General features: G+C 34.5%; 1 protein-coding gene and 1 pseudogene across 8 annotated transcripts; one reads left to right on the top strand and one right to left on the bottom strand.

The window, feature by feature from the left end:
• Positions 1-6371: 6371 nt before the first annotated feature.
• Positions 6372-24827, bottom strand: ZNF570 (zinc finger protein 570). 8 transcript variants are annotated; one of them, XM_011378035.2, is made up of 5 exons: positions 24695-24827; positions 23838-24029; positions 21964-22090; positions 21537-21632; positions 6372-10188 (listed from the first exon to the last, which is right to left on the bottom strand). In XM_011378035.2, exons 2-5 carry the CDS (start codon positions 23937-23939, stop codon positions 8834-8836), a joined length of 1680 nt encoding a protein of 559 aa, XP_011376337.1. In that variant the 5' UTR covers positions 23940-24029; positions 24695-24827; the 3' UTR covers positions 6372-8833. The 8 variants fall into 8 exon arrangements, with proteins under 8 accessions (XP_011376337.1, XP_011376338.1, XP_023377819.1 ...); XM_011378036.2 differs by having other exon boundaries at positions 23838-23919; XM_023522051.1 differs by lacking the exon at positions 24695-24827 and adding an exon at positions 24621-24683.
• Positions 14153-15840, top strand: LOC111730689 (annotated as a pseudogene).

Raw genomic sequence — 24827 nt, 5'->3', positions numbered from 1 at the left:
TTATTTATCTGTATAATAAAACTTATACAGATAAACTATAAGCACTAAATGAGAAAATGCATCAAAGTGTGGATTAGTCAGGTTATTGCGAGGAGGGCTCAACAAGGAAACACTGGTGCCTGCCTGCACTTAGTACTGGAGAGAGCTGCCCCGCCAGCCCTCACCCTGTAGCCAGAAGTCAGTTCCTCCCCAAATGTCCCTCGTGTCCTTTCACCGGAGCTTAGGGTAAGTGTTTGTGAAGAAGTGAGTCTGTGCTCAGGCCCTTTAAAAAGATGCTTGGGTCTACAGAAGCCCTCTATCTCACCCATACTGAGTCTGTACTGTTTTCACAGCCAGCTGTTGTGGGGATTCCTCTTCTCTGTACTAAAGTGCCAGAAGGTGCCATTGTTCCTTTACTGAGCCCTCCCCGCACACAGCCTGCAGGCCCAGGCAGGCACCAAATATGAGTCTCCATTAACCTGGATAACTCTGCTTTTGCTGCACTCTGGTGATTCTGAGACCCTGTCCAACCCAAATAACGTGCATAGCTCAAAATTCTTTCAGAGGCAAATCTTCCCAGTGGCTGGACTGGGCTCATGCTGCAGACTTTCCTAAAATCTGTAAATAGTCTACAAACCTAAAACAAGCAGTGGCTGACCTCAGTGTGCCCTGTACCTCTCGCTAAGGAGCCCCAAGCCTGGCAATAGTTGCAGCCAGCCTCAGTTCACAGAAAAACTACTCTGAGGCCTCCAACACAGCACAGCTCCAAACACAGCTCAGGCAGCAACCAAATGAAAGTTACTTTATAGCTCCTACTAGGTGGCCCCAGGGTGTACACAGGCAGTATCTTAAATTGGCCTACAATGGAGCCCCTCCCAAGAGGCCCCAGAACTGACGAACCTGATGGCCAGCTTCAGACCACACACCAGAGCACCACTTAGGCAGCACAACAAATAATACACCCAAAGGGTGATCTCAGCAGGCACCAGAGCCCTACTAAAACAAATCTACTCTATGCAGTCAGCTGCCACACAACAGCTTGTCCACTGAAGTCACGACCAGTCTTCATAGCCAGTCAATCTGAGGGTCAATTCCACCCACTGACATGCCAACAGCAATCAAGGCTCAACTACAATAGGACAGCACATGCAACCCACAATAAGGAACACTCCTGGAGCACTCGGATCAGGTGAGTAGGGACACTGTTCCACAAGGCACCTACTACATAAGGCCGCCCTGCCAAGACTGAGAAACACAGCAGCGCTACCTAATGTATAGAAACACAGAAGGCAGCCAAAATGAGGAGACAAAAAAGCATGTCCCAATTAAAAAACAGAACAAAACTCCAGAAAAATAATTTAACAAAATGGAGGAAAGCAATTCAGCAGATGTAGAGTTCAAAATATTAGTTATAAGGATGCTCAATGAACTTAGGGAAAGAGTAAATGCTCTCAGTGAGGATTTCAACAAAGAGTTTGTAAACATAAAAAGGAGATAGAAACGACAATAAAGAACCAGTCAGAAATGTGGACTACAATAACTGCAATGAAGAATACATTAGATGTGATCAACACTGAATTAGATGAAGCAGAGGATCAAATCAGCCACTTGGAAGACAAGGTAGTGAAAAATAAAAAATAAGAATGTAAAAATTAGAAAAGTTTAAGGGACCTCTGGGGCAACATCAAGTGTAACAATATTTGCATCATAAAGGTACCAGAAGGAGAAGAGAGCAAGGAATTGAAAACTTATTTGAAGAAATAATGACTGAAAACTTTCCTAACCTGGTATAGAAAATAGACATGCCAGCCCAGGAAATGTGGAGAGTTCCAAAGAAGATGAATCCAAAGAGGCCCACAACAAGACACATCATAATTAAAATGCCAAAGGTTAAATACAAAGAGAGAATCTTAAAAGCAGCAAGACAAAAGCAGTTAGTTACCTACATGAGAGCTTCCATAAGACAATCAGCTAATTTCTCAACAGAAACTTTGCAGACCAAAAGCGATTGGCATAAAATATTCAAAGTGATGAAAAGCAAAGACCTACAACCAAGATTACTCTACTCTGCAAGGCTATCATTTAGAATTCAAGGAGAGAGAACGAGCTTCCCAATAAGAAAATGCCATTATTACAAGAAATGTTAAAGGGACTTCTTTAAGAAGATGAAAAAAAATAAAAAATATGAATAAGAAAATGTTGCAAAGAAAAAATTCTCACCAACAAAGGCAAGCACATAATAGAAGCAGTGGCTCAACCAATACTAAAGGTTGTACAAAGGTTAAAGGTCAAAAGTAGGACGATTATGTGTAACTATAACAGTAAATTAAGGGATACAAATGAACGCACACACAAAAGAGGTAAAAAATGACAAAAACATAAACATGGAGAGGGTGAGTAAAAGTGTTAGTGATTTTAGAATGTGTTCAAACTTAAGCAACCATCAACTTAAAATAGACTGCTATAAACACAAAGCACATGAAAACCACAAATCAAAAATCTATGAGATAATACAAGAAATAAAGAGAAAGGAATTAAAATACAACACTACAGAAAGCCATCTACAAGAGAAGAGAGCAAACACATGAGAAAGGAACAGAGAACAACGAAAACAATTAATAAAATGGCGATAACTGCATACCTATCAATTAAATGCTCCAGTCAAAGGACAAATGGATAAAGAAGATATGATACCTATATACAGTTGAATATTACTCAGCCCAAAAAAAGAATAAAATCTTACCATTTGCAACAACATGGATGGACTTAGAGGGTGTTATGTTAAGTGAAATAGATAAAGACAATACCATGTGATTCCACCTGTATGTGGAATCTAAAAAACAAATGAACAAATAAAACAGAAACTCATAGGTACAGAGAACATTTTGATGGTTGCCAGTTGGGAGTGGGGTGGGGGTAGAGTGAAAAAGGTGAAGGAATGAAGAAGTACAAATTGGCAGTTACAAGATAGTCAAAGGAATGTAAAGTACAGTTTAGGAAATATACTCAATAATATTGTAATAACTATATATGGTGTGAGGTGGAGGCCTATTGGAAGATCACTTTGTAAGTTATATAAATATCTAACCACTATGCTGTACACCTGAAAATACCATAATACTGAATATCAACTGTAATTGAAAAAACTTTTAATTTTAATAAAAAAATACAATATTAATCAAATTGTACTTGGTTTTCTATCCAGCTCTTTCTTTATATACTTTTTACAGCCATTTATATTTCATTTGTCACTACTAAGGGTGGATCTTTTTCTTATACTGGTTTATAATATACAAGATATGTACATACACAAGGACATGGATTGGGGTACTTGTATTTCATATTTGTAAAGAATTTCCCAAATTACTCTTAAAAGAGCTTTTATTTACTCTCCCTTTGAAAGACAATCTCTTTTGTCTACTCTTGTTTTTTAGTTTTTTCAGACATAGTCCCACACAAGAGCAAGGCATTCAGAGAGACACAATGAAAGAGAAAAACATAAGAATGTAGTACTGTTTTGGTGAGGTTAAGTTCCCTTCTGCTTTCCCTTCCTGACATTTTACTTCTTCAGATGTTATTGGTACCCCTACCCTTTTATTTTTAATATATCAGACATATATTCAAAAGTTCAACAGTATGTATTCTAATCATTTACTTTTTCTTTTTTGTTTCTTGCTTTTTTCCCCCGAGCTCTCCCTTTTTACTGCACTGAGACTACAATTAGAGCTTTTGAAAAATTAGCTGCCATTTGTTCTGACTGGTCTGCGTGTTTTACAAACCTGGAATGTTTTCATATATATATATATCAATATTTCTCTGCCTGTTACATTTGATAAAAGTCTAGTTCTAGCTGTCCAATATTGTTAACTATTTGTCATGTGTGATTACTGAGCACTTGAAAAATGGCTAGTCTGAATTAAAGAATGGCTAGTAGTATTTTTATATTGATTACATGTTGAAATAGTTTATATATAGTTTATTATATACAATATTTTAAAATTAAATTCACTTATTTTTTACTTGTTTAATGTGGCAACTACTAGAAAATTTGTAATTACCTATGTGGCTCATATCATATTTCTATTGGGCAGTACTGATCTAGTTAGTTCACATAGCTGAGAAGGAGCCCATCAGAGATTGTAAAGTCTCTAGACAAAAGAATGCAAGAGCTTGGAGTTATTTTAACTGTTCAACAGTTTCCGATCTAATTTTTTTTGTTTATTCAATATGGATAGAGGTAGTTGAAGAGAGAATCACCTTAGGTACTGGAAAGTTTAAATTTGGAGTCTCTCCTTTTCATCCACTTGTCAATCTAAAATCTATGGAGTATATTCCTGTTCAACAGCTGGCTGCCTGGATAATACAGCCTACCTCAGAACTATTTATGAGCATAAGATTTAAGCAGTGCAGTGATACTTCAGATCTTTGGGACCTATGACAAAAGTATTTAAATTCTATATATAGATTCATATATTTTCTTAACCACTATAAAGCACTCAAACTACTGCTAACGGCCCAAAACAAAAATTCTGCTGCACTAACTATAGTGACTAAGTTGATTTAGGTATACATTTTTTAAAATCCAGTTACTGTGTATCTTTGTTCCTGTATGCTATATACCTATCTTAAGTAAATTTCAGTCTCCATCCCATTTATACTGTAATAGCCTCATATCATTTGCCTTCTCCAGTTTCCTTTCCCCTTTCTCCATACATTTTATAAAATAATAATAGCTCCCATTAAGTATTGCTAAGCATTAATGTGTTAGATAAATTCATGTAACAGTTCTATAACAAAGGTAGAATTATCTCCCTTTAACATCTGAAAAACCAAGTTCTGAAAGGATAGTGACTGGTCCGTGAAAATTCTAGACATTTAGATTAGAAACAACAGGGAATTAATAAATCATGATACAGAATGGTGCCCTGTAAACATCAAGAATGATAATGGATTAATTTTCATATATGCAATTGACTAATTTTTGACAAAGTCACCAATACGCAATGACAAAAGGATTGACTCTTCAATAAATGCTGTTGGTAAAACTGGATAGCCACATGCAAGAGAATTAAATTAGATTCTTATCTTGTACCACACACAGAAATCAAGGCAAAATATATTAAAGACTTAAAGATAAGACCTGAAAACATAAAACTCTATAAGGAAACATAGGGAAAATGTTCCAAGACTGGTCCTGGCAATGATTTTTTGGATTTGACACAAAAAACACAGGCAACGAAAGCAAAAATAAACAAGTGGGACTCCATCAAACTAAAAAGTTTCTGCATGGCAAAGGAATCAATGAAATGAAAAGGCAACCCACGGATGGAAAAAAATATTTGCAAGTCATATATAAGAAACTAATACAACTCAGTAGCAAAAAATAAATAAATAAAAACTAATTGAAAATGGGTAAAGAACCCAAAAAGACATTTTTTAAAAGAAGACATACAAATGGCCAAGAGGTACATGAAAATATGCTCAACTTCATTGATTATCAAGGAAATTCAAATAAAAACCACAAAGAGGTCAAAGAGGTATCACCTCGCACCTATTAGGATGGTTATTTTTTTTTAACGTCAAAGGATAACAAGCGTTGGCAAGGATGTGAAGAAAAGGAAACCTCTGTACACTGTTGGTGGGAATGTAAATTGGTATATCCATTATGGAAAACAGTATGGCAGCTCCTCAAAAAACTAAAAATAGAACTGCCATATGACCCAGTTCTATATATACATATAGATGTAGATCTCTCTCTATATATAGATATCGAGAGAGAGAGAGAGAGAGAGAGAGAGAGAGAGAGAGAGAGAGAGAGAGAGAAACCACTTCAGTGTCTATAGACAGATGAATTACGAAAATGTGGTGTGCGTGCGTGTAATTCAGCCTTAAAAAAGGAAAGCCTGCTATTTGCAACAACATGGATAAACCTGGAGAACATTATGCTAAGTGAAATAAGCCAGACACAGTAAAAAATAATGTATTGTATACTTGCAATCTGCTAAGAGTAGATCTCAAGCATTCTCAACACACACACACACATATACACACACACACAATGTGAAGTGATGAACACATTAGCTTGACTGTGCTAATCATTTCACAATGCATAAATCAAAACATCATATTGTAAACCTTAAATATATCCTATTTTGTCGACCACTTTGATGAAGTTGGGAGGAAAAGAATGCTGGGGAAAAACATGTAATAAGTAGGCTATAAAACACTCAGCATAAAAACACAGTCACTCTCAAAACTTTGACACATGGAAGTATAGTCAATTGACAACAGTGATTGTATCTGGAAGTGAGTTTCTTTCTGAAGAAATGGTGATATGGATGGTAACAACAGTGGCACACCTGAGGTACAGTAAGTAAATAACTGACATAAGCAAACATTTAAACATTTTTATTATGAAAGTTTAAATATACAGAAAGACACAAAGAACAAGAACCTACCTATAAACCCATAACCAGCCTTATCAAGTTATAAGAATTGGTCATATTTGCTTATTTAAAAAAAATAATAAGTTATTTGTATCCTTAGCATCATTCCCTCAATCTCGTTCTCCCTCCCCAGAGGTCACCATTGTTCTGAATTTGATTATTTCCATGAATGTTATTATACTATTTCCATATAGTAGTTAGCAATGAAAAATATAGTATGATTTGCATGTTTTCAAATGTTATATAAATAAGTAGTACCACATCATACAAAATGCTATTTCAATTTCACTGGTTTTGAGATTTGTCCATGTTGACATAAGTATCTCTAGTTTATTCTAGTTCATTCAACTTGAGTTCTAACTTTTATTCGCCCTAGCAGCTATTTTGATTGCTTTCAACTTTCATTCTCACAGTGCTGAAGTGGACCTTCATGTATGTCTCCCCGAACACACGAGAGACTCTGTAGAGGTTTAAGGGTGGATTTGCTGGGTCAGAGTACCCACATCTTCAACTTTACTAGGTATTGCCTAATTATCTTAAACATAATTGTTTCCAAATAACACTGTATCAAAATTCCCATTACTGTACATCTTTCCAATCATTGGCAATGTAATGCTTTTGCCAATGTGATGATCTTGAAATCATCACTGTAGCCTTATTTGCATTTCCTTTAGCACTATTGATGTATATAGTCAATTATTCAACTACCTCCAAATCCATCCTTTCTTTACTGGTATAAACCATCTTTATCTTATGCAAAATTTCTACAAATAGATCATATTCAATAATTTTCTTGCTTTTGTTAAGAATTCATACTTCATAGATGAATTTCAGAACAAAGTTGTGAAAATAAAGGGCAAAAAGGCCCATTTGAGAATTTTGGTTAGAATTGTAGTGAATTTGTGAATTAAGAATAACTTTATCTTGAGTCTCTTCAGTCTAGACTATATAATACTCAATTTACATCATTAGCCTTCAGTTTTCTGGGTCTGAAGATCTATGATTATATTTAAGTATTAACACTCTCACCCTCTGGAATTTAACTCCATGAAGACATAATCTTTGGATTGATCACTGTTGTCTCCTCATACCTAAAACAGTGACAGTCTCTGGCAAATAGTAGCTACTCAATAATCACTGAATGAAATTTTATATACATATACATATACATATATATATGTACACATATACACACATACATATACATACACACACATATATGTGTATATATATCTACAGACGTGTGTGTGTGTGTGTGTGTGTATATATATATATCTGTAGATTTCTTCCCTAAATCCCCTTTTTACAATCACTGAATTAAACAAAATTATAAACATTACACTTTTTCTATAGGGTGAAAGTTTAAATGCTTTTAAAATTACTCAGATTCAATCATAAAACTAATTGAGCCTTTTTATGAGACAGTATGAATTTATATATTTATCAGCTTTTGTTTTGCTTTTTTGGGGGGAGGGGAGTTGAGATACTCTCTATTCTTTTATCTAAATGTAAACTCTATATTCTGTAAATCCTCACTTTAATGGGTTTATCCAATTCATTCTCTCTGGAAACTCCCTAAAACTGGTTATAAGTGTTATATTTCTACTACTTATGTCTATATTGATTACTCACCTAGAATACAAAGATTCCACTTATATTCTAAAATTTTTAAGTTTCCCAATTCTGATCTGTTATTTCTACTTTGTCCATTAAGGAATCTTGTTTTAGCTGGGAGAAGTGAGTTAATATATGCTGAGTATGTAGAACACTGCTTGGTGCATAGTAGGTACTCAATACATGTTAGCTATCATTTATTGAATATGTGCTATATTTTATGTACTATATGAAGTAATTTACATGCAAATATCTTACTTAATATAGATCAATCTACAACAGACACTATTCCATTTAATACATTTCTAAAATACAGTACCCTTTATTATCCCTATTTTAAGAATTAAAGAAAACCCTGAGGTTTAGATGAGTCAAGCAAATTACTCAAAGTCACACAATCCTATAGTAGTAGCAGAGCTATAATTTTCTAGAATGTAAGCTTTTCATCCTGGTAAGTGCCTAGTGCCCAGAGAGAAAGACTGGAATAAAATAAGAGGTATATAAGAACGAGATAATAAAGCACCTCATAGAAATTTTAAAGACCATGGATGTTAGCTTAAGAACAATAGCAAGCAAAAAAACATTTTAATTGGAGGCAGTGATGTGTGTATTCTTACACTTCAAAAAGATCAGTTTGGGTGTATGGTGGGAAATGAATTTAAGGAAACCAAAAGTTGATACAGGAAGACCTATCAGACAGTTATAGCAGTGATCCCAGTGAGATGGATCTTAGACAAGAATGGCATTAAAGATGGAGAAAAGAATTTAAATTCCAGAAATATTTATGATAGGGTCTACAGGACTTGGTGATTGACTGGATTAGGTGGTGAGAGTGACTCCCCAAGATGAATTCTTTGATGATGAGCAAGGTGTGCATGCTGCCTAAAAGTTTTCTTGCATTCCTTACATTCATAGGGTCTCTCTCCAGTATGTATTCTCTGATGTTGGGCAAGGGATCCACAATAACTAAAAGCCTTTCCACAAACATTACATTCATAAGGTTTCTCTCCAGTATGAACTCTCTGATGTTGGGTAAGAGATGAGTCATTGCTAAAAGCCTTCCCACATTTAATACATTCATAGGGTTTCTCTCCAGTATGAACTCTTTGATGTTGAGCAAGGTATGCAATCTGGCTGAATGCTTTCCTACATTCCTGACATTTATAAGGCTTTTCTCCAGTATGAATTCTCTGATGTTGAGCAAGGTGTGAATTCTGGCTGAAGGCCTTCCCACATTCTTTACATTCATAGGGTCTCTCTCCAGTATGTATTCTCTGATGTACAGTAAGGTATGCACGAAGGCTAAATGCTTTCCCACACACATTACATTCATAAGGTTTCTCACCAGTATGAACTCTCTGGTGTTGAGCAATGGATGATCTATTGCTAAATGCTTTCCCACACTCAATACATTCATAGGGTTTCTCTCCAGTATGAACTCTCTGATGTTGAGCAAGGTAGGCAAACTGGCTGAAGGCTTTCCTACAAACCTTACATTCATAAGGTTTTTCTCCCGTATGAACTCTCAGATGTTGAATTAGGTGAGCATTCTGACTGAAAGCTTTCCTACATTCCTTACATTTATAGGGTTTCTCCCCAGTATGAATCCTCTGATGTTGAACAAGATTTGATCTCTGGCTGAAGGCTTTCCCACATTCTACACATTTATAGGGTTTCTCTCCAGTATGAATTCTTTGATGAAGAATAAGGGATGAGCTCTGGCTGAAAACTTTTTCACAGTCATTACATTTCAAAAGTTTCTTCTCTGTATAGGTATTCTTGGGTTTAATGGCCATTAAATTTTTTTTAGAGCTTTTCTTATATGTATCATATTTATGTACTGTCTCCTCTTTTGGAATTATCTGTTGTGTATGAAGCAGTGTGTTCAAATGGAGACTTTCCCAAGATTTGTTACATTCTTGTCTTTCATCAACAAAGGCTTTTTCATGATTGATTGTCTCTTCCTTGAAGCATGCCTTCTGATTCATTGGTTGCCTCTCAAAAGGGCCCTCACATTTCCACTCTTCTCTGAAACAGGAGTACTCAAGGCCACAGCTTGTCAATTTTTCTATTATCTTCTGAGATGACTGTGCTTCGTAAATGTCCTGCTTTGAAGTTAAGTCTTCACTTTTGCAGGTAGATTCCCAGCCTGAAAAATATTTTTTAAAATGTCTCCTCTATTAGGTACCAGAAGAGTACTTTTATGAAAGTACATACATAAAATAAAGCATGTCAAATTAATAGCAAATAAAACCCACAAGAATATTGGCTTTCATAGTTCTACAGTGTGTAAGAACAAAACTAAAAGTACATCACACGGAAACTTGACAAGAAATGATTAGAATTAAAAGAAAATCAGAAGAGTAAATATCAGATCAAGAAGAAATTATGGAATAAGAACTCTCAGCAAAGTAGGAATAGAGGAAACGTACCTCAACATAAAGACCATATATGACAAACCCACAGCTAACATCATACTCAACAATGAAAAGCTGAAAGCTTTTTCTTCAAGACCAGGAACAAGGATGTCCACTTTCACCACTTTTATTCAACACAGTATTGAAAGTTCTAGCCAAAGTTCTTGTCTAGCAATTAGACAAGATAAACAAAAGGGTTCTGAATTGGAAAAGAAACAGTAAAACTGTCATTATTTGCATATGACATGATATAGAGAGAACCCTAAAGATGTCACCAAAAAACTGTTAAAACTAATAAATGAATAAATGAATAATAAGTAGAGGGAACCAAAATTAATATTCAGAAATTGGTTGCATTTTTATACACCAAAAACAAAATATCAGAAAGAGAAATTTAAAAACAATCCTATTTATAATTGCATCGAAAATATTAAAATACCTAGGAATAAATTTAAGCAAAGAGGTAAAAGACCTCTACTCAGAAAACTATAAGAAATTAAAGAAGATACAAATAAATGAAAGGATATACTGTATTTAAGGATAAGAAAAATTAACATTGTTAAAATATCCGTACTACACAAAGTAATTTACAGGTTCAATGCCATCCCTATCAAAATACCAACAGTATTTTTCACAGAAATGGAACAAATAATCCTAAAATTTATGTGGAACCACAAAATACCCTGAATAGCCAAAGAAATATTGAAAAAGAACAAAGTTGGATGTATCATGTTACTGACATCAAACTATGCTAAAAGGTGAAAGTAATCAAAGCACGATGGTACTGGTATAGAAACCAAAACATAGATCAATGGAATAGAATAGAGTACAGAAATAAACCCACTACTATATGGTTAATTGATCTATGACAAAGGAGGCAAGAATATACAATGGAGTAAAGAGAATCTCTTCAATAAATGGTTTCGGGTAAATGACAGATACATGCAAAAAATGAAACTAGGCCACCTTCTTACATCACATCCAAAAATAAACTCAAAATGGATCAAAGATTTAAATGTGAGACCTGAAACCATAAAACTCCTAGAAGAAAATATCACTCTCAGTAATATATTTTTTGTATATGTCTCCTCAGAAAAGTTTGGAAACAAAAGAAAAAAATAAACAAGACATCAAACTAAAAAGGTTTTGCACAGCGAAGGAAACCATCAACAAAATGAAAAAATAACCCAATGAATGGGAGAAGGTATTCAAAATATATAAGGAACTCATACAACATAACCCCCCCAAAAAACAAACAATCGGATCAAAAAATGTGCAGACGACCTGAATAGACATTTCTCCAAAGAGAACATATAGCCAATATACATATGGAAAGATGCTCAACATCACTGATCAGGAAAACTACAAATTAAAATCATATGAGATATCACTTTGCACTTGTCAGAATGGCTATTATAAAAAAATCAACAAACAACAAGTGCTGGTGAGTACATGGAGAAAAAGGAACCTTTGTACATTGTTGGTGAGATTGTAAATTGGGCGGCCACTATGGAAAACAGTATAAAGTTTCCTTGGAAAAATGAAAATAGAATTATCATATGACCCAGCAATTCCACTTCTGAGTATCTAACCATAGAAATCCAAAACATCAATTCAAAAAGATATATGCACCACTATGTTTGTGGCAGCATTATTTACAATAGTCAAGAAATGGAAGCAACCTAACCATCCACTGATGGACAATTAGATAAAGATATGGTACCCAAATACAATGGAATATTACTCATCCATAAAAAAGAATGAAATCTTGCCATCTGCAACAACATAAATGGACCTAGAGGGTATTCTGCTAACTGAAATAAGTCAGACCAAGAAAGACTAATACCACATGATTTCACTTATATGTGTAATTTAAAAAGCAAAATAAATGAACAAAGGAAACAGAAACAAACTCATATATATACACACACACACACACACACATATATATTTATATATATAGAGAGAGAGAGAGAAAGAGAGTCTAATCATTATGTTGTATACCTGAAACTAATATAATATTATATGTGAAGTATAATTAAAAGGTAAATTTTTTTAAAAGGAGAAATTATGGAGGTACTTGAACTCAGTTATAATTTTATATATGTATGAATAATACAGACACTGAAATAACCTCCAATTCTTACAGTTGCTTTTTTTAAGAACATTCATTGAAACTTGTGACAGGTACTGTTCTAGATGCTTTCAATATCATAGTAAGCAAAAAAGATCCTTACCTTCATGGACCTTATATTCTTGGGAGAGACAGAAAAGAAATGCTAATTAAGTAAGTTTTATTGTATGTTATAAGGTACTAAGTGCTACAAGAAAAGAGAAGCAGGTAAGAGAGGTCAGGAGTGTTGGTGACATCAAAGATAGGAATCGTTAATAAGTTAACATTTAATTTAAGCAAAGATTTGAAAAAGAGTGAAGTTACTTAGTTATTGGAGAAAGAGCATTCTGAGCTCCCCCACCAAAAAAAGCCTAAATGTAGAAGCATATTGGTATGTTTCAAGAATAGCAAGAAGGCCAGTGTGATTGGAGAGGAGGGAACAGTAGAAGACAGGAGGTAAAGGATAAGCAGGTTACTTAAGTATTACAGGCCTCCTAAGGAATTTGGCTTTTACTCTTAGTGGGGTGAAGCCACAAGTGTTATAAGGAGTGATATCTAATTACTGATTCATGAAAATATTGGAAGTTAGGAAGCAAAGAGAGAAGCAAAGGGACCTATTATTGTAGTAATTCAGGTGAAAGATGATGTTTCAGACCAGAGAGATATCAATAGAGTTACAGCAACGTGGTCAGATTCTAGGTGTCTTCTGTAAGAAAAGCCGAGAGGATATCTTGACAGATTGGATACGTAATGTAATAGAGATGAGACGAGCATATCTTCAAAGTTTATGGTGTGAGCAATGGAAGGATAGAGTAGCCATCAACAGTGATGGGAAAGGCCATGGGTACAGCAGGTCTAGGTAGCGAAATATGAAAGTATGGAGTTCATTTCTGAACATAATAAACTTAAAGTGTCTTTAGACTTTGGAAACAGAAATTAAGTTAAAGCAGATAGACACATGAGACTGAGTTTAAGACAGAGGTCTGGACCAGAGATTTAAAATTGGGAGTTGACAGTATATAAATGGTATTAAAGAGATTATACTGCCAAGAGAATGAGTATAAAGACAAGAGAAAGGAGCAACGAACGAACCCTAGAGAACTCCAACATTAAGATAGTAGTTGAGAAAAAAGAAAGCAAAAGGGATTAAAAAGGAGCAAATGTAAACAAAAAATCAAGGCTGAGAACATTAATACCATATAACATTAAATTAAAGGTTACAGTAAAAATCAACCCGTTCAATGATTTATACTGAAAAAGAACAAAATACGCTATTGCAATAACACACAGAGTATTGGAATATGTCAAAAGATGTCACAAAAATAACTAATGACAATAACTAATAACAGTAACCATTAAAAAGTTACGTGTATGTTGTGACTTGTAAAACACCACATATGAATCATTAGATAAATAAAAGGCACATAATAGAATGTAGAAACTATGTGATTACTGTACTTTTTATACTTCATTTTTTCAAATAATAATATTTTGCAATTTTAGAATTGTTTTTAAAAAGCAATAAAAGAAAGCATAAAGAAAATAACCTCAGAATATGCCTTTAATGTTGACAATAATAACAATGAAGAGGGGAAATACCCTATAAAATAAACTTTAGAAGAATAAGCAAAAGCTTTAGAATTCATTCTAATGTGGGATCCGCCCCCAAAACTCTGAGTAAAGGGAGAACATACATATTTTGCTTTTGTATATGAATGATAAATAATGTACAATCATAAATTCTTACTATATCCGTTCCATTCAATTACAATCAGAGCTTCATTGTGATTTTTTTTAAAGACTTGTGTAATAAGGAATTTGACAGGACTTTGTCCTTTCCCCAGGCAGTAGCCCTAAACCTTTCTCCTGGAAACAGAGTGTTATTCCTGGTGAGCCCCTTGGACCACACCTAACAGCTTATACTAATAAGGTAACTCATTATGGACCCCAACACAACTGACTCTCAGAAATTGCTACACCAAATGAATATCCTGTTGGAACAGGAGTCGAAATGTCAGCCGAAGGCCTGCGGCTTGAGACTAATTGAACTGCACATGATAACAGCTTCAGGACGATTTCAAGACTAACAGACTGAGGTAAAAGATCTTAGTCTAACTCAGTTGTTTGGCTTCAACACCAAGACATTTTCTCTAGCTGTGAATTTACTGTACAGATTCCTGTCCAAAATGAAGATACAGCCCAAGCACCTTGGGTGTGCTAGACTGAATTGTTTCTACTTGGCTGTAAAAATCAATAGAAGAAGAGAGGACTGGCAACTGACTTGATCCAAATAAGCCAGTATAGGTTCACAGACTTGATGAGAGTAGAGAAGATTGTGCTGGAGAAGGTGTGTTGGAAAGTCAAAGCTATTACTGCCTTTCAATTTCTGCGACTCTGTTATTCACTCATTCAAGAACCTGCCATTTGAAAGGAGGAATAGCCTTAGTTTTGAAAGAACAGAAACTCAACTTAAGGCATACCACTAAAGGATCACATTTTCTAAAACAAAGCCTCTGTGTTGGCCCTGTTTCTCACTGCAATGGAGATCCAAGCACAGAAGTGTGTAGAGTTAACAGGAGTAGAATGTCTTCAGAAACATTCCAAGATAAATGGTAGTGATTTGACCTTTTGGCAAAAGCTCACATCCAAGTGTTTAACTGAATAATCATCAAACAAGTGTTCCAAACCAAATGTTTAGAAGTTGAAATAGATTGCTTGTGAGTGAACTGCACAGCAACTGAAGCATAGTAACTACAGAAAAACCCACCTTCCAACGACTCCTGAAACTGTCCCTTAATTGGATTATTACAGCAACAAAAAGCTCTTCTCTGAAGCCTTTCTCCACAATCCCTAACCATGAATTCCATAATGTTATAATGGATTTAAGCTGTGAAGCTTCAAAACACCACAACTGGATTATCATTAATGTTCTCATATTTACGGAAACTGCCTAATTAACATTAGGCTATGCTGAAATTATGCTTAAATTTGCATTCATCTGTGAGGCATACAAACAAAGCCAAGTGCATAAATTTGAAATGCTAATGACAAGTCTAGGAAAGTAAACTGTGAATCTTCATTTCAGACATTGATCCAGCTTTCTATATTGTGGTCAATATATTTAGGTGGTACTAAAAATGGTAACCTACTTAATTTAAATTTAAATTTTAAATTGAGGTTTACATCAAAACCAACACTTCACAAATGCACTCTTAAGGCATAACAAAGATCACTATTCTAGGCAGTGAAAATGGTTTCTTGGCACCCATAATGTCTGTAAATTTTATTGTTATATGAAAATTACATTTAAATTTGAGGGCATTTTATATAAACCAAACTACACATCTAGTAATTTTAGCATATTAAGTTATCTTTAATATTTTTTCTAGAAAACAGGTGATGTTTGTGGTAAAAGTTTTTATACAAAATCTACTGCTTCAGTCTAGTCCCATCAAAAAAATTAGTTGTTATTGTATTAGTAATTCAAAATAAATTAACATCACTCTGATCTGACACACCAGAAGTTTTTACTATGGACTGTTTTTCAAAAACTGCCATTGCCTCTACTTTAGAATTTTGTTTAAAATGAAGAGAATATACTTTCGCTAATTGCCAAAAGTCTTAAGAAAAGTAAATAAACATTTTCATAATCATGAGGTTGCTGAGGTAGAGTTCAGGATTTTCTGTTATGCCATTGAATATAAGGAGATCTACAGTGTTAAAAGTGTTGTAAATGATTACTCAGTGCAATGTGTAGTCAGAGTCCATCCAGGATGGCTGTACAATTCCGACATCATATTATGGGTAAATATGCACTGGAAAACAAACCAAGAAAAACAGTATATCTTATATTTTCGTAACCATGTGTTGTAGATAACTTTTCAGTTTTCCCAAAAGGCTAATATATTTTAATATTTTGATTACATCGGTATTAATTTTGAGTTAGCAGAGGTAACCTAACCAACTACCAATATGTTATGGTACTAAGGGATATACATTTCAATAAAGTTATTGAAATGCAAAAAAATTTTTTCTAAGGTAACCAGTATAAGAATAGAAATACATTGCATAACTTTCAAATAAACAAATGAAGAAGTTAAGAAACGAGAAAAAAGTAGAATTTATAAAGTAAAATAAGATAGTGGAAATAAATTTTTAGTATTACCAAAAAATGTAATTTACTACCATCATTGAGTTAAAAGATAAAGATTATCCAACTGGACTAAAAAAATATTTAGCTATATACTGTTTAGAAACAGTATATATAATAGAAAGCAAGAGAGTAAAAGTATGGGAAAAAAAACACCAAGTAAATATTAAGAAAAGAAGGCTAAAATAGCTATATAAATATCAAGCAAAATAGTTAAGGGAAAAATCATCGCTAGATTTAAAGAGGATAACAGTAATATATGGAAGAATTCACCAGAAAGATAAAACAATTCTAAAGCCATAATACCTAATAAAATAATTTCAAAATATAAGAAAGCAGTTGTCAGAATTACAAAATAAGTTTATGTATTCACTATGAGAGTAGAAGTTTTTAACATGGGTCTCCCCATAATTGATTGCTCAAAGAGAATGTTTTTTTAAATCAATAAGGACACAGAAGATTTGACCAGCAAAATTAATGAGCTTAATCCAACAAACATATATCAAATGCTGTACTCAACAACCAGGAAACAGATTATTTTTCAAGGAAACACAGAATATTTACCAACATCCCTAGGACATAAAACAAGTTTTAAAAAATTTCAATGAATGCATATTGGACAGAATTCTCTAACTACAATGCAATTAAACCAAATAAAAATCTTTAATTTGGAACTTAAAATATTTAAATAATTTGTCAATAAGAATCAATTAAAATTAGAAAATACTTAGATATACATGGTAACAAAAATACTACACATGAAAATATGTGGGATAGATACATTGCTAATATAGCTTTAAGTGCTTAAAATAGAAAAAGAAAAAAAGCCTCAAAAACAATGAATTATCAACTTAAAAGTTAAAAAAACATAACGGGATAAATAAATGTAGGTGGAATGAAATAATATAGAAGAAATACATGAAATTAAAAAAAATAAATTAGAGAAGATTAGCGAAGTGAAAAATGAAAACACTAAAAAATTGATAACCCTCTGTAAAGATTTGTTTCTCCCTTTTGGAAGGAAGAAGAGGCCATAATAATATATGCTACCAACTTTAGAAAATAATGGACAACTTTTTCTAATAAATCTGAAAACTTACACAAGAAGTTGAAATTCTTAGAAAAAATACCATATCTCCGTGACTACAGGAGAATCTTAGAACATAATAGAAATTAAATTATCAATTTAAATTCTTTTCACACACACAAAAAAGTCGCAGGCAAAAATGAACAAAGTTCTACCAAACATTCAAAGAACAAATCATTTTGATTTACAAATTCTTCTAAGGAAGAAAAAGAGGAATACTCACCAACAGATTTTATGAGACTATGACAATCTTGATTCTAACATTTCACAATAAGAATATATGAAGGGAAATTTGAAGGACAGGCTCACTGATAAACACAGATGCAAAAAAAAAAAAAAAAAAACCAAAGAAAATATTGCCCAATAGCAACTAGCCATGAATGCAAAAAATATAAAGATGGGTTTGTCCCAGGAATACAAGGTTGATTCAACATTAAAAATGTAATATATAATGCACCACATTAATACATGAAAAACTAAAAACCATCGAATCATCTACAGATACAGAAAAACATTTCTTAAAACTTAAAAGCTTTCCACAATCAAAACTCTAGTAAAAAAAAAAAAATTAAAGGATATTGACCAAAAACTTTTAAATATCAGAGTTATTAATAACAAAATACTAAAGCACTCTCAATGAGACCAGAAGTGGACAAGAATGCCTGCTATCACTACTTCAGTTCACAACATACTGCCATTGAATACAGGGCAACATACTGCGATTGAATACAGGGCAACAGAAAGAAGAAATTAAGGGCATAAGAATTTAAAATGAAGAAACTGCCATTATTCATAGACATGCCTGCACACAGAAAAAATCCAAAGAAATCTAAACGTTACTATCATTAGCAGGAGAGCTTAGCAACATTGCTGGATATAAGGTTAATGCATAAAACTTCATTTCTATATATGAGCAACAAATGGAAATATAGACAACATTTAATATAGCAACAAAACTAAGATGCCTAGGAATTAATCTAACAGAAGAAGTGCATGACCTTTATAGAGAAAACTATAAACATATTGAAGGAAATTGAAAAACCTAAATAAATGAAGAGATAAACCACATTTGCAAATAGAAAAATTTCCAAAATTGATATATAAAGTAAATAAATGAATCAAAAGCCAATAGCTTTTTGTTGTTTTCTGGTATAAATTGACAAGGTGACCCTAAACTTTATTGTGATGGTCAAAGAGCAAACGAGAGGTTCTAAACAAGGCATAAGGCCTTGCCCTAACAGATATTCAGCCTTACAATAAAGTATTTTCATTAAGACAGGCTGGTACTGATATAAGGAAATAGAGATCAATGGAATGGAATAGAGCTCAAAATCAGATCCATAAATATACTCTAACCTGATATGTTAAGAGCTAATATTCAGAACAATGAGCAAAGAGAACTCATTTATTTAATAAAAGCACCAAAATTAAATTCTGACTTCAATCTCAAAAATCAAATTCAATTGTATAATGGCCCTAAATATAAAAGAAAAATCTTCAGAAGTCAATTTTGAGAGTATCTATATGACTTTGGATTATGGAAAGGTTTCTTAAAACAAAATATCAAAAATATAAACTATGTATACACACACACACACACACACACACTATATATATATATATATATACATGACAACCTTTCCAAAAATTGACAAAAGACTTGAACAGCACCTCACAAAAATAGGAAATCCAAATGATGCTCAATTTCTTTAGTCGTCAAGGGAATTCAGATTATAAGTATAAAGAGACTCAGCGGGTTACCAAAAAATTTTTCCAATTTGTCAATTCCAAGTGTGAAGCAATGAGCAACCTCACACGCAACTGTCAGAAATGTAAATTAACACAAGCACTTCGAAAAGTAAAATAGTATTATCTAGTAAATTCCCGGCTGTATCCTCTAAATGAACTCCAGCACAGTGCACTAGCAGTCATATGTAAGATTCATAGCAGTAACATTTCAGTAACATTTACAATAGCATAAAACTGAAACAACTCAAATGACCTTCAATGGATTAAGTAGTTTACACAGCAGAATACATTACATTTCAGCAGAAAAAAAAAAATTCAACAACCTTCCGGTCAAGATGGTGGGGTAGGTAAACGCTGTGTTTGCCTCCTCTCACAATCACATCAAAATTACAACTAAACTACAAAACAGCCATCTTTGGGAGTCACTTGAAGTCTAGCTGAACAAGAAGTCTTATAACATTAAAAAAAAAGCCACTTCGAGACTGAATATTGTATGTCAACTGTAATTGAAAAAATTTTTAATTATTTAAAAAACAAAAACAAAAAATTCAGTGAACCACAGCTAGCAAAATCAACATAGATGAATATCAGGAATATAATTTTGTGTTTTAAAAAAGTCCATTACATACAAAATACATTTCCATGCATAAAAAGTTGAAAATGGGGACATATGGTACAACCATAAAGAAAAGCCAAAAAATAATAAGCAAAATTATAGAATAATGGTTACTCCGGTGAGGAGTGGGAATGAGCCATAAGTAAGAAGTGGTATATCATTAGGCAGGGGCCTTAAAGAACCTAAAATGCCATTGACATTTTTCTATTTCTTACACTAACAAGTAGGTTCATGAGCTTTTGTTCTATTATTATTAACTACATGTATGTACTAATATATATTTATGTGTGACTTATTTAATAATAAACAAAATTTAACCATATATATTTGATACTACAATCCACACCAATTTTTTTCTCAGAAAACTGAACAAAGATATAAAAGATAGGTGAGAGGTTGTGAGGGCTTGGTGGCTGAGCAGAGATGTCTACAATGACCCTGGTTCTGAACTTCGGCCCTCCATTTTACCTTAATGCTTCCTATGTCTGTATAAAAATCATTCCTACACTACAAAGATAAACTTAGTATCTTCTCCCACAAATGTTTTCTAGCTTCTGACCTGCGTTTTTGTTAAAGGTCATCGTCTTCCCAGTTACCCAGATTTCTCTGTTTCTCACCTTTTTCTCTGAGTTTCCTATTTATGTCAGCTTTCTCTTTATTCCATTTATGGCTATATCATAACTCTGCTACTAGCCTATTGTTTATTTATATAAATGTGTAACACCATAGCATTTTGCAAGTACCTTGTTTAAAGTACAATTTCAATAAATGTTGATTAAAAGAATATACTGACCATTAAAAGAAAATGAGACCTTTGGAGGTATACTACTACTACTAATTTCAATAAATGTTGATTAAAAGAATATACTGACCATTAAAAGAAAATGAGACATTTGGAGGTATACTACTACTACTAATGGCTGCTAACAACTATTGAGTTCATAATAGACAGGAACTGTTCAGAGCACTTTTGTTACAAATAACAAAACAAAAGCACAGAAGTAACTTGCCCGAAATTTCACTGCATGTAAGGATTTAAACCTGGTACATCAGTTATAGCTATCTGTTGAGCTCAAAAGTTTATCAGATAAGATTTTTAAAAGACTGGAAGAAGCTTATGAAACTGAGAAGAAATGGGACTCAGAGAATAGATACATGAGTCAGTAGAAAGAGGAAGAAAAGTGTTAAAGGAGAGAGAGTTTCAAATAACAAATTTGGGAGAATACCCTAAAAGGCCCCAAGTTATACTAAGATCTAGAACATTTGAAAATATACCAACAAAGAAAAGTGAAGAGGCGACACCTTTGAGTCAAGCTGAGCTGTTACCTGTAAGGGTTTTTGCCTGCCTATTTCTTCCTCACCCACCTGAGCATAAGCCTTTTGCCAGCTCTCTCTTCACGCTCCAGGGCTCTTTGCCTTCTTCCAACAATAATATCACATTTGGCTTAGAAAAGCAAAGTCCTGCATTTATGAAAAGAAACAGACTTTGGTCATGCTGTGGATATCCTAGAACTCATATCCCATCTTTGATCATCAAGGAAAAGGGAACTTAACAGTAAGCCAGAGAAAAATGTGTTAAGGACACGTATTCAAAGGAGAGGGAAGCTGAAGCTTTTGATATAGATTAGTAATAGACCTATATGCTGCCAACTGCACAAATATTAAACCGTTACTTTGGTATGGGCAGCAGATATTCAGCCAAGCACGGAAGATGCTATCCGAAATTCCACAATGGTGGTAGCAAAGAGCCCCTTATGAGAAGAAATTCAATTCTGAAGCAAGATATTCTTACCCAGTGATACCAAGATCCTGTAGTTCTCCAACATCACATTACTATACAGATGCCTCTGAGAAGAATTCAGACAATCCCATTCCTCTTGGGAGAAGTCTACAGCCACATCTCTGAAGGTCACCAACTCCTGAAATGAAATAAATGGAGTGAAGTAACTATACTTACCTCATTCTTTCTGCCTCAGGCACATTGGGCTCTCTCTGATATTACATCCTCAAATACGTCAAGCATGTTCTCCCTTCGAGGCTTCTGTACTTCTCAGATCATTTTGTATAAAAATAGAAATGCTCCTGCCCTAGTTCCCTATCCTAACCTTGCATTATTTTTCTCTACAGCACTTAATTATTTTGTTATATTTATTGTCTGCCCCCCACCTCCACTAAAATACAAATTCCATGAAGGCAGAGGAATTTTTTTTTTTTTTTTTTGGTCACTGCTGTATTCCCAGTTACAGAACAGTATCTGGCATACATAAGGTATTCAAATATTCACTGAATAAACTGAATTAATAAATGGTTTAAGAAGTTCAGGAAGCTATAAGATTAAAAGTGAGACCAGAAAGTGCTTGCTATATCTCTGAAAAATGTGCAGAGCAAATCATCAATTCCATTAAAATTCAAATACTTTAATCCAGAGTACTTTAAATTTCCCTTTCTACTACATCAACTTCAGCCTAAGACATATACTTATCTTTAAAAAACTTTGTCGACCAGTTTCTCCTTCAGTCACCACCCATTTCTCTTCTTTACTTATAGCTAAACTATCTGAAAGAGTTCTTACTTTTTATTACTTCTATCCCCACCATGAAGAGGAATGACATAATATGACCTGTGTAACAGGATCGCTTTGGCTGCTCTGTTGAGAATAGGCTAGAAGACAGTAAGGGTGGAAGTAGGGAGACAAGTTAGGAGACTATAGCAATGATCCAGTTGAGAGATGATGATTCAGACCAGAACGGAAGCAGTGCTTTTGTATTACAAAGTGGTCAGTTTCTGGATATCTTCTGAACGTTGAACAAACAACTTCCTCATGGAAAAACTTTAACTTGAGCACCTGAGATAAGGAAGTATGTAAGAGTTTCCTAATTGGTTTCCCTATTTCTATCCTTGTCCCATTAGGTTTATTCTCAGTAGCAGCCAGAGTGATCCTATTAAATGAGAATCAGATCATGTGACTCTTATGCCCCAAAACTTCCAATGGCTCATTTCATTCAGTTTGAGATGTCTGAGTTTGAGTATCTATTATACAATCAAATGAAGATGTTGAGTAGGCAGTTGGATACGTAAGTCTGGATTATAAGAGAGAGGTCTGGGCTGTATACAGTTTGATAGTTATTGGCATATTAATGGTATTTAAAGCTATGAGATGAGATCACCAAAGGAGTGACTGTAGACAGAGCACAGAAGAGGACTAAGACCTCTTAGTTGCTTAATAAAAGACCTCTTAGTTGCTTAGGTGCTTAATAAAAATTGGTCAAATGAATGAATGAATTTGGGGCAGCGACTAGAATAAAGAAGTTGGTCTGCATCTGGGAAAACGGCATTCCAGGCAGAGAGAACAGCAAGTGTAAGTCCATGAGTTAAGAATGTATTCAACTCACTATGAGGAAGTTAGTGTGGCTGGCACTGAGTAAGTTGGGAGGCAGGGTGAGAAAATTAGATGAGGTGAGAGGGACAGTCAAGGACTAGATTATGCAGGGCCTTGAGGCCAAAGCAAGGACTTCAGTATTTATCCTGAATGGGTGGGAATCCATTGGAGAGTTCTAAAAAGTGACATAATTGGTTACCCAGAAAAGTTTCAGCAGAAAGAAAATGAATGCCTGCTTGTTTTAAAAAGCAGGAAAATATTTCAGGAAAGAGAAAACACCAACTCACCTGGTACATGGCTTTAAGAAGTCCAACAGCCATTCTTTCCTCCTCTTGGCTCTTCTCCTGGGATATGGCAGTGTCCTTATGACTGAGATGAGAAGAGAACATGAGAAAGTAGGCTTTCCTTGCAGCATCCAGAATCACCAGTCTAGAAGTCTGCAGCTTCTCTTTCCTCTCGTTAAGAGAGGAGCATCCTCTCTAATAGAGACAAAGCACAATGGAGACTTGGGAATTTGTTCGCATACAATTTAATCCATGCCTAAACCACTTCCTGATTTATTAGTTTAACAACAGATTTTTCTAGATTTTACAAATGAAAACACATAAGAAATCATTTCTATAAAGATATACAACTATAAATAACAGCAGCAAGATCAAATAAAGTTCTTCCTGACTACACAGTCCTTCTCATCTCCAATAGATTGGCGGTAGCACAGTCTCAATTCCTTCATATACTCACAGGTTCTTAAAAATAACAGTGTCAACTGTCGTTTTTCACATATCACACTCAGTGGCCGTGTATGAACACTGTCTAACACGGTCACCCTCTCCCACATACCCAAGCCTGAAATACTAGTGTATTACAACCGAGGGCCTCGCGCACGCGTCACAAAGAGGCTGAGGGTATGGAAACAAGGGGATAGAGAATACCTTCCCAGTCCTACTCACAGTCTCATGCTCTCTGGCACTAACCACTGATTTATTCGCACTCACAGTCACACAGACACGCTGTGTACAGGCGTTTCGGGTGACAGTTTTAACACGGTACCTAATCAACCTCCAATTCACATGTCAAGTCACACAGAGAGCGCGGAGACCCGCGTCCGGGTGACTCACAGGCCAACCCTCAGCCCACTCCCTACCTGTGGAACTGAACTGCGGTAAGATCCTGTCCCCGCCCGGAACGCTCCGGCTATCTCTACACGGGCCCACCTCCTGCCCTTAGAATCTGATGGAACCCAGCCCTCGCGGGCCCGGAAAGAAGATACGCAGCCT

The sequence above is a fragment of the Pteropus vampyrus genome, unplaced genomic scaffold (genome assembly GCF_000151845.1).
Source record: "Pteropus vampyrus isolate Shadow unplaced genomic scaffold, Pvam_2.0 Scaffold328, whole genome shotgun sequence".
In the NCBI taxonomy this organism is placed as follows: domain Eukaryota; kingdom Metazoa; phylum Chordata; class Mammalia; order Chiroptera; family Pteropodidae; genus Pteropus; species Pteropus vampyrus.
This window is presented reverse-complemented; position numbering and strand designations above follow the sequence as displayed.

Excerpts from the sequence above, each read along its gene's own strand:
- ZNF570 (XM_011378035.2), bottom strand. The coding sequence starts at position 23,939 with ATGTTCTCTTCTCATCTCAGTCATAAGGACACTGCCATATCCCAGGAG. Across the intron at positions 22,091-23,837 it reads TTCTTAAAGCCATGTACCAG|GAGTTGGTGACCTTCAGAGA; the intron begins GTGAGTTGGTGT and ends ATTTCATTTCAG. Across the intron at positions 10,189-21,536 it reads GGCAAAAGGCTTATGCTCAG|GCTGGGAATCTACCTGCAAA; the intron begins GTGGGTGAGGAA and ends AATATTTTTCAG.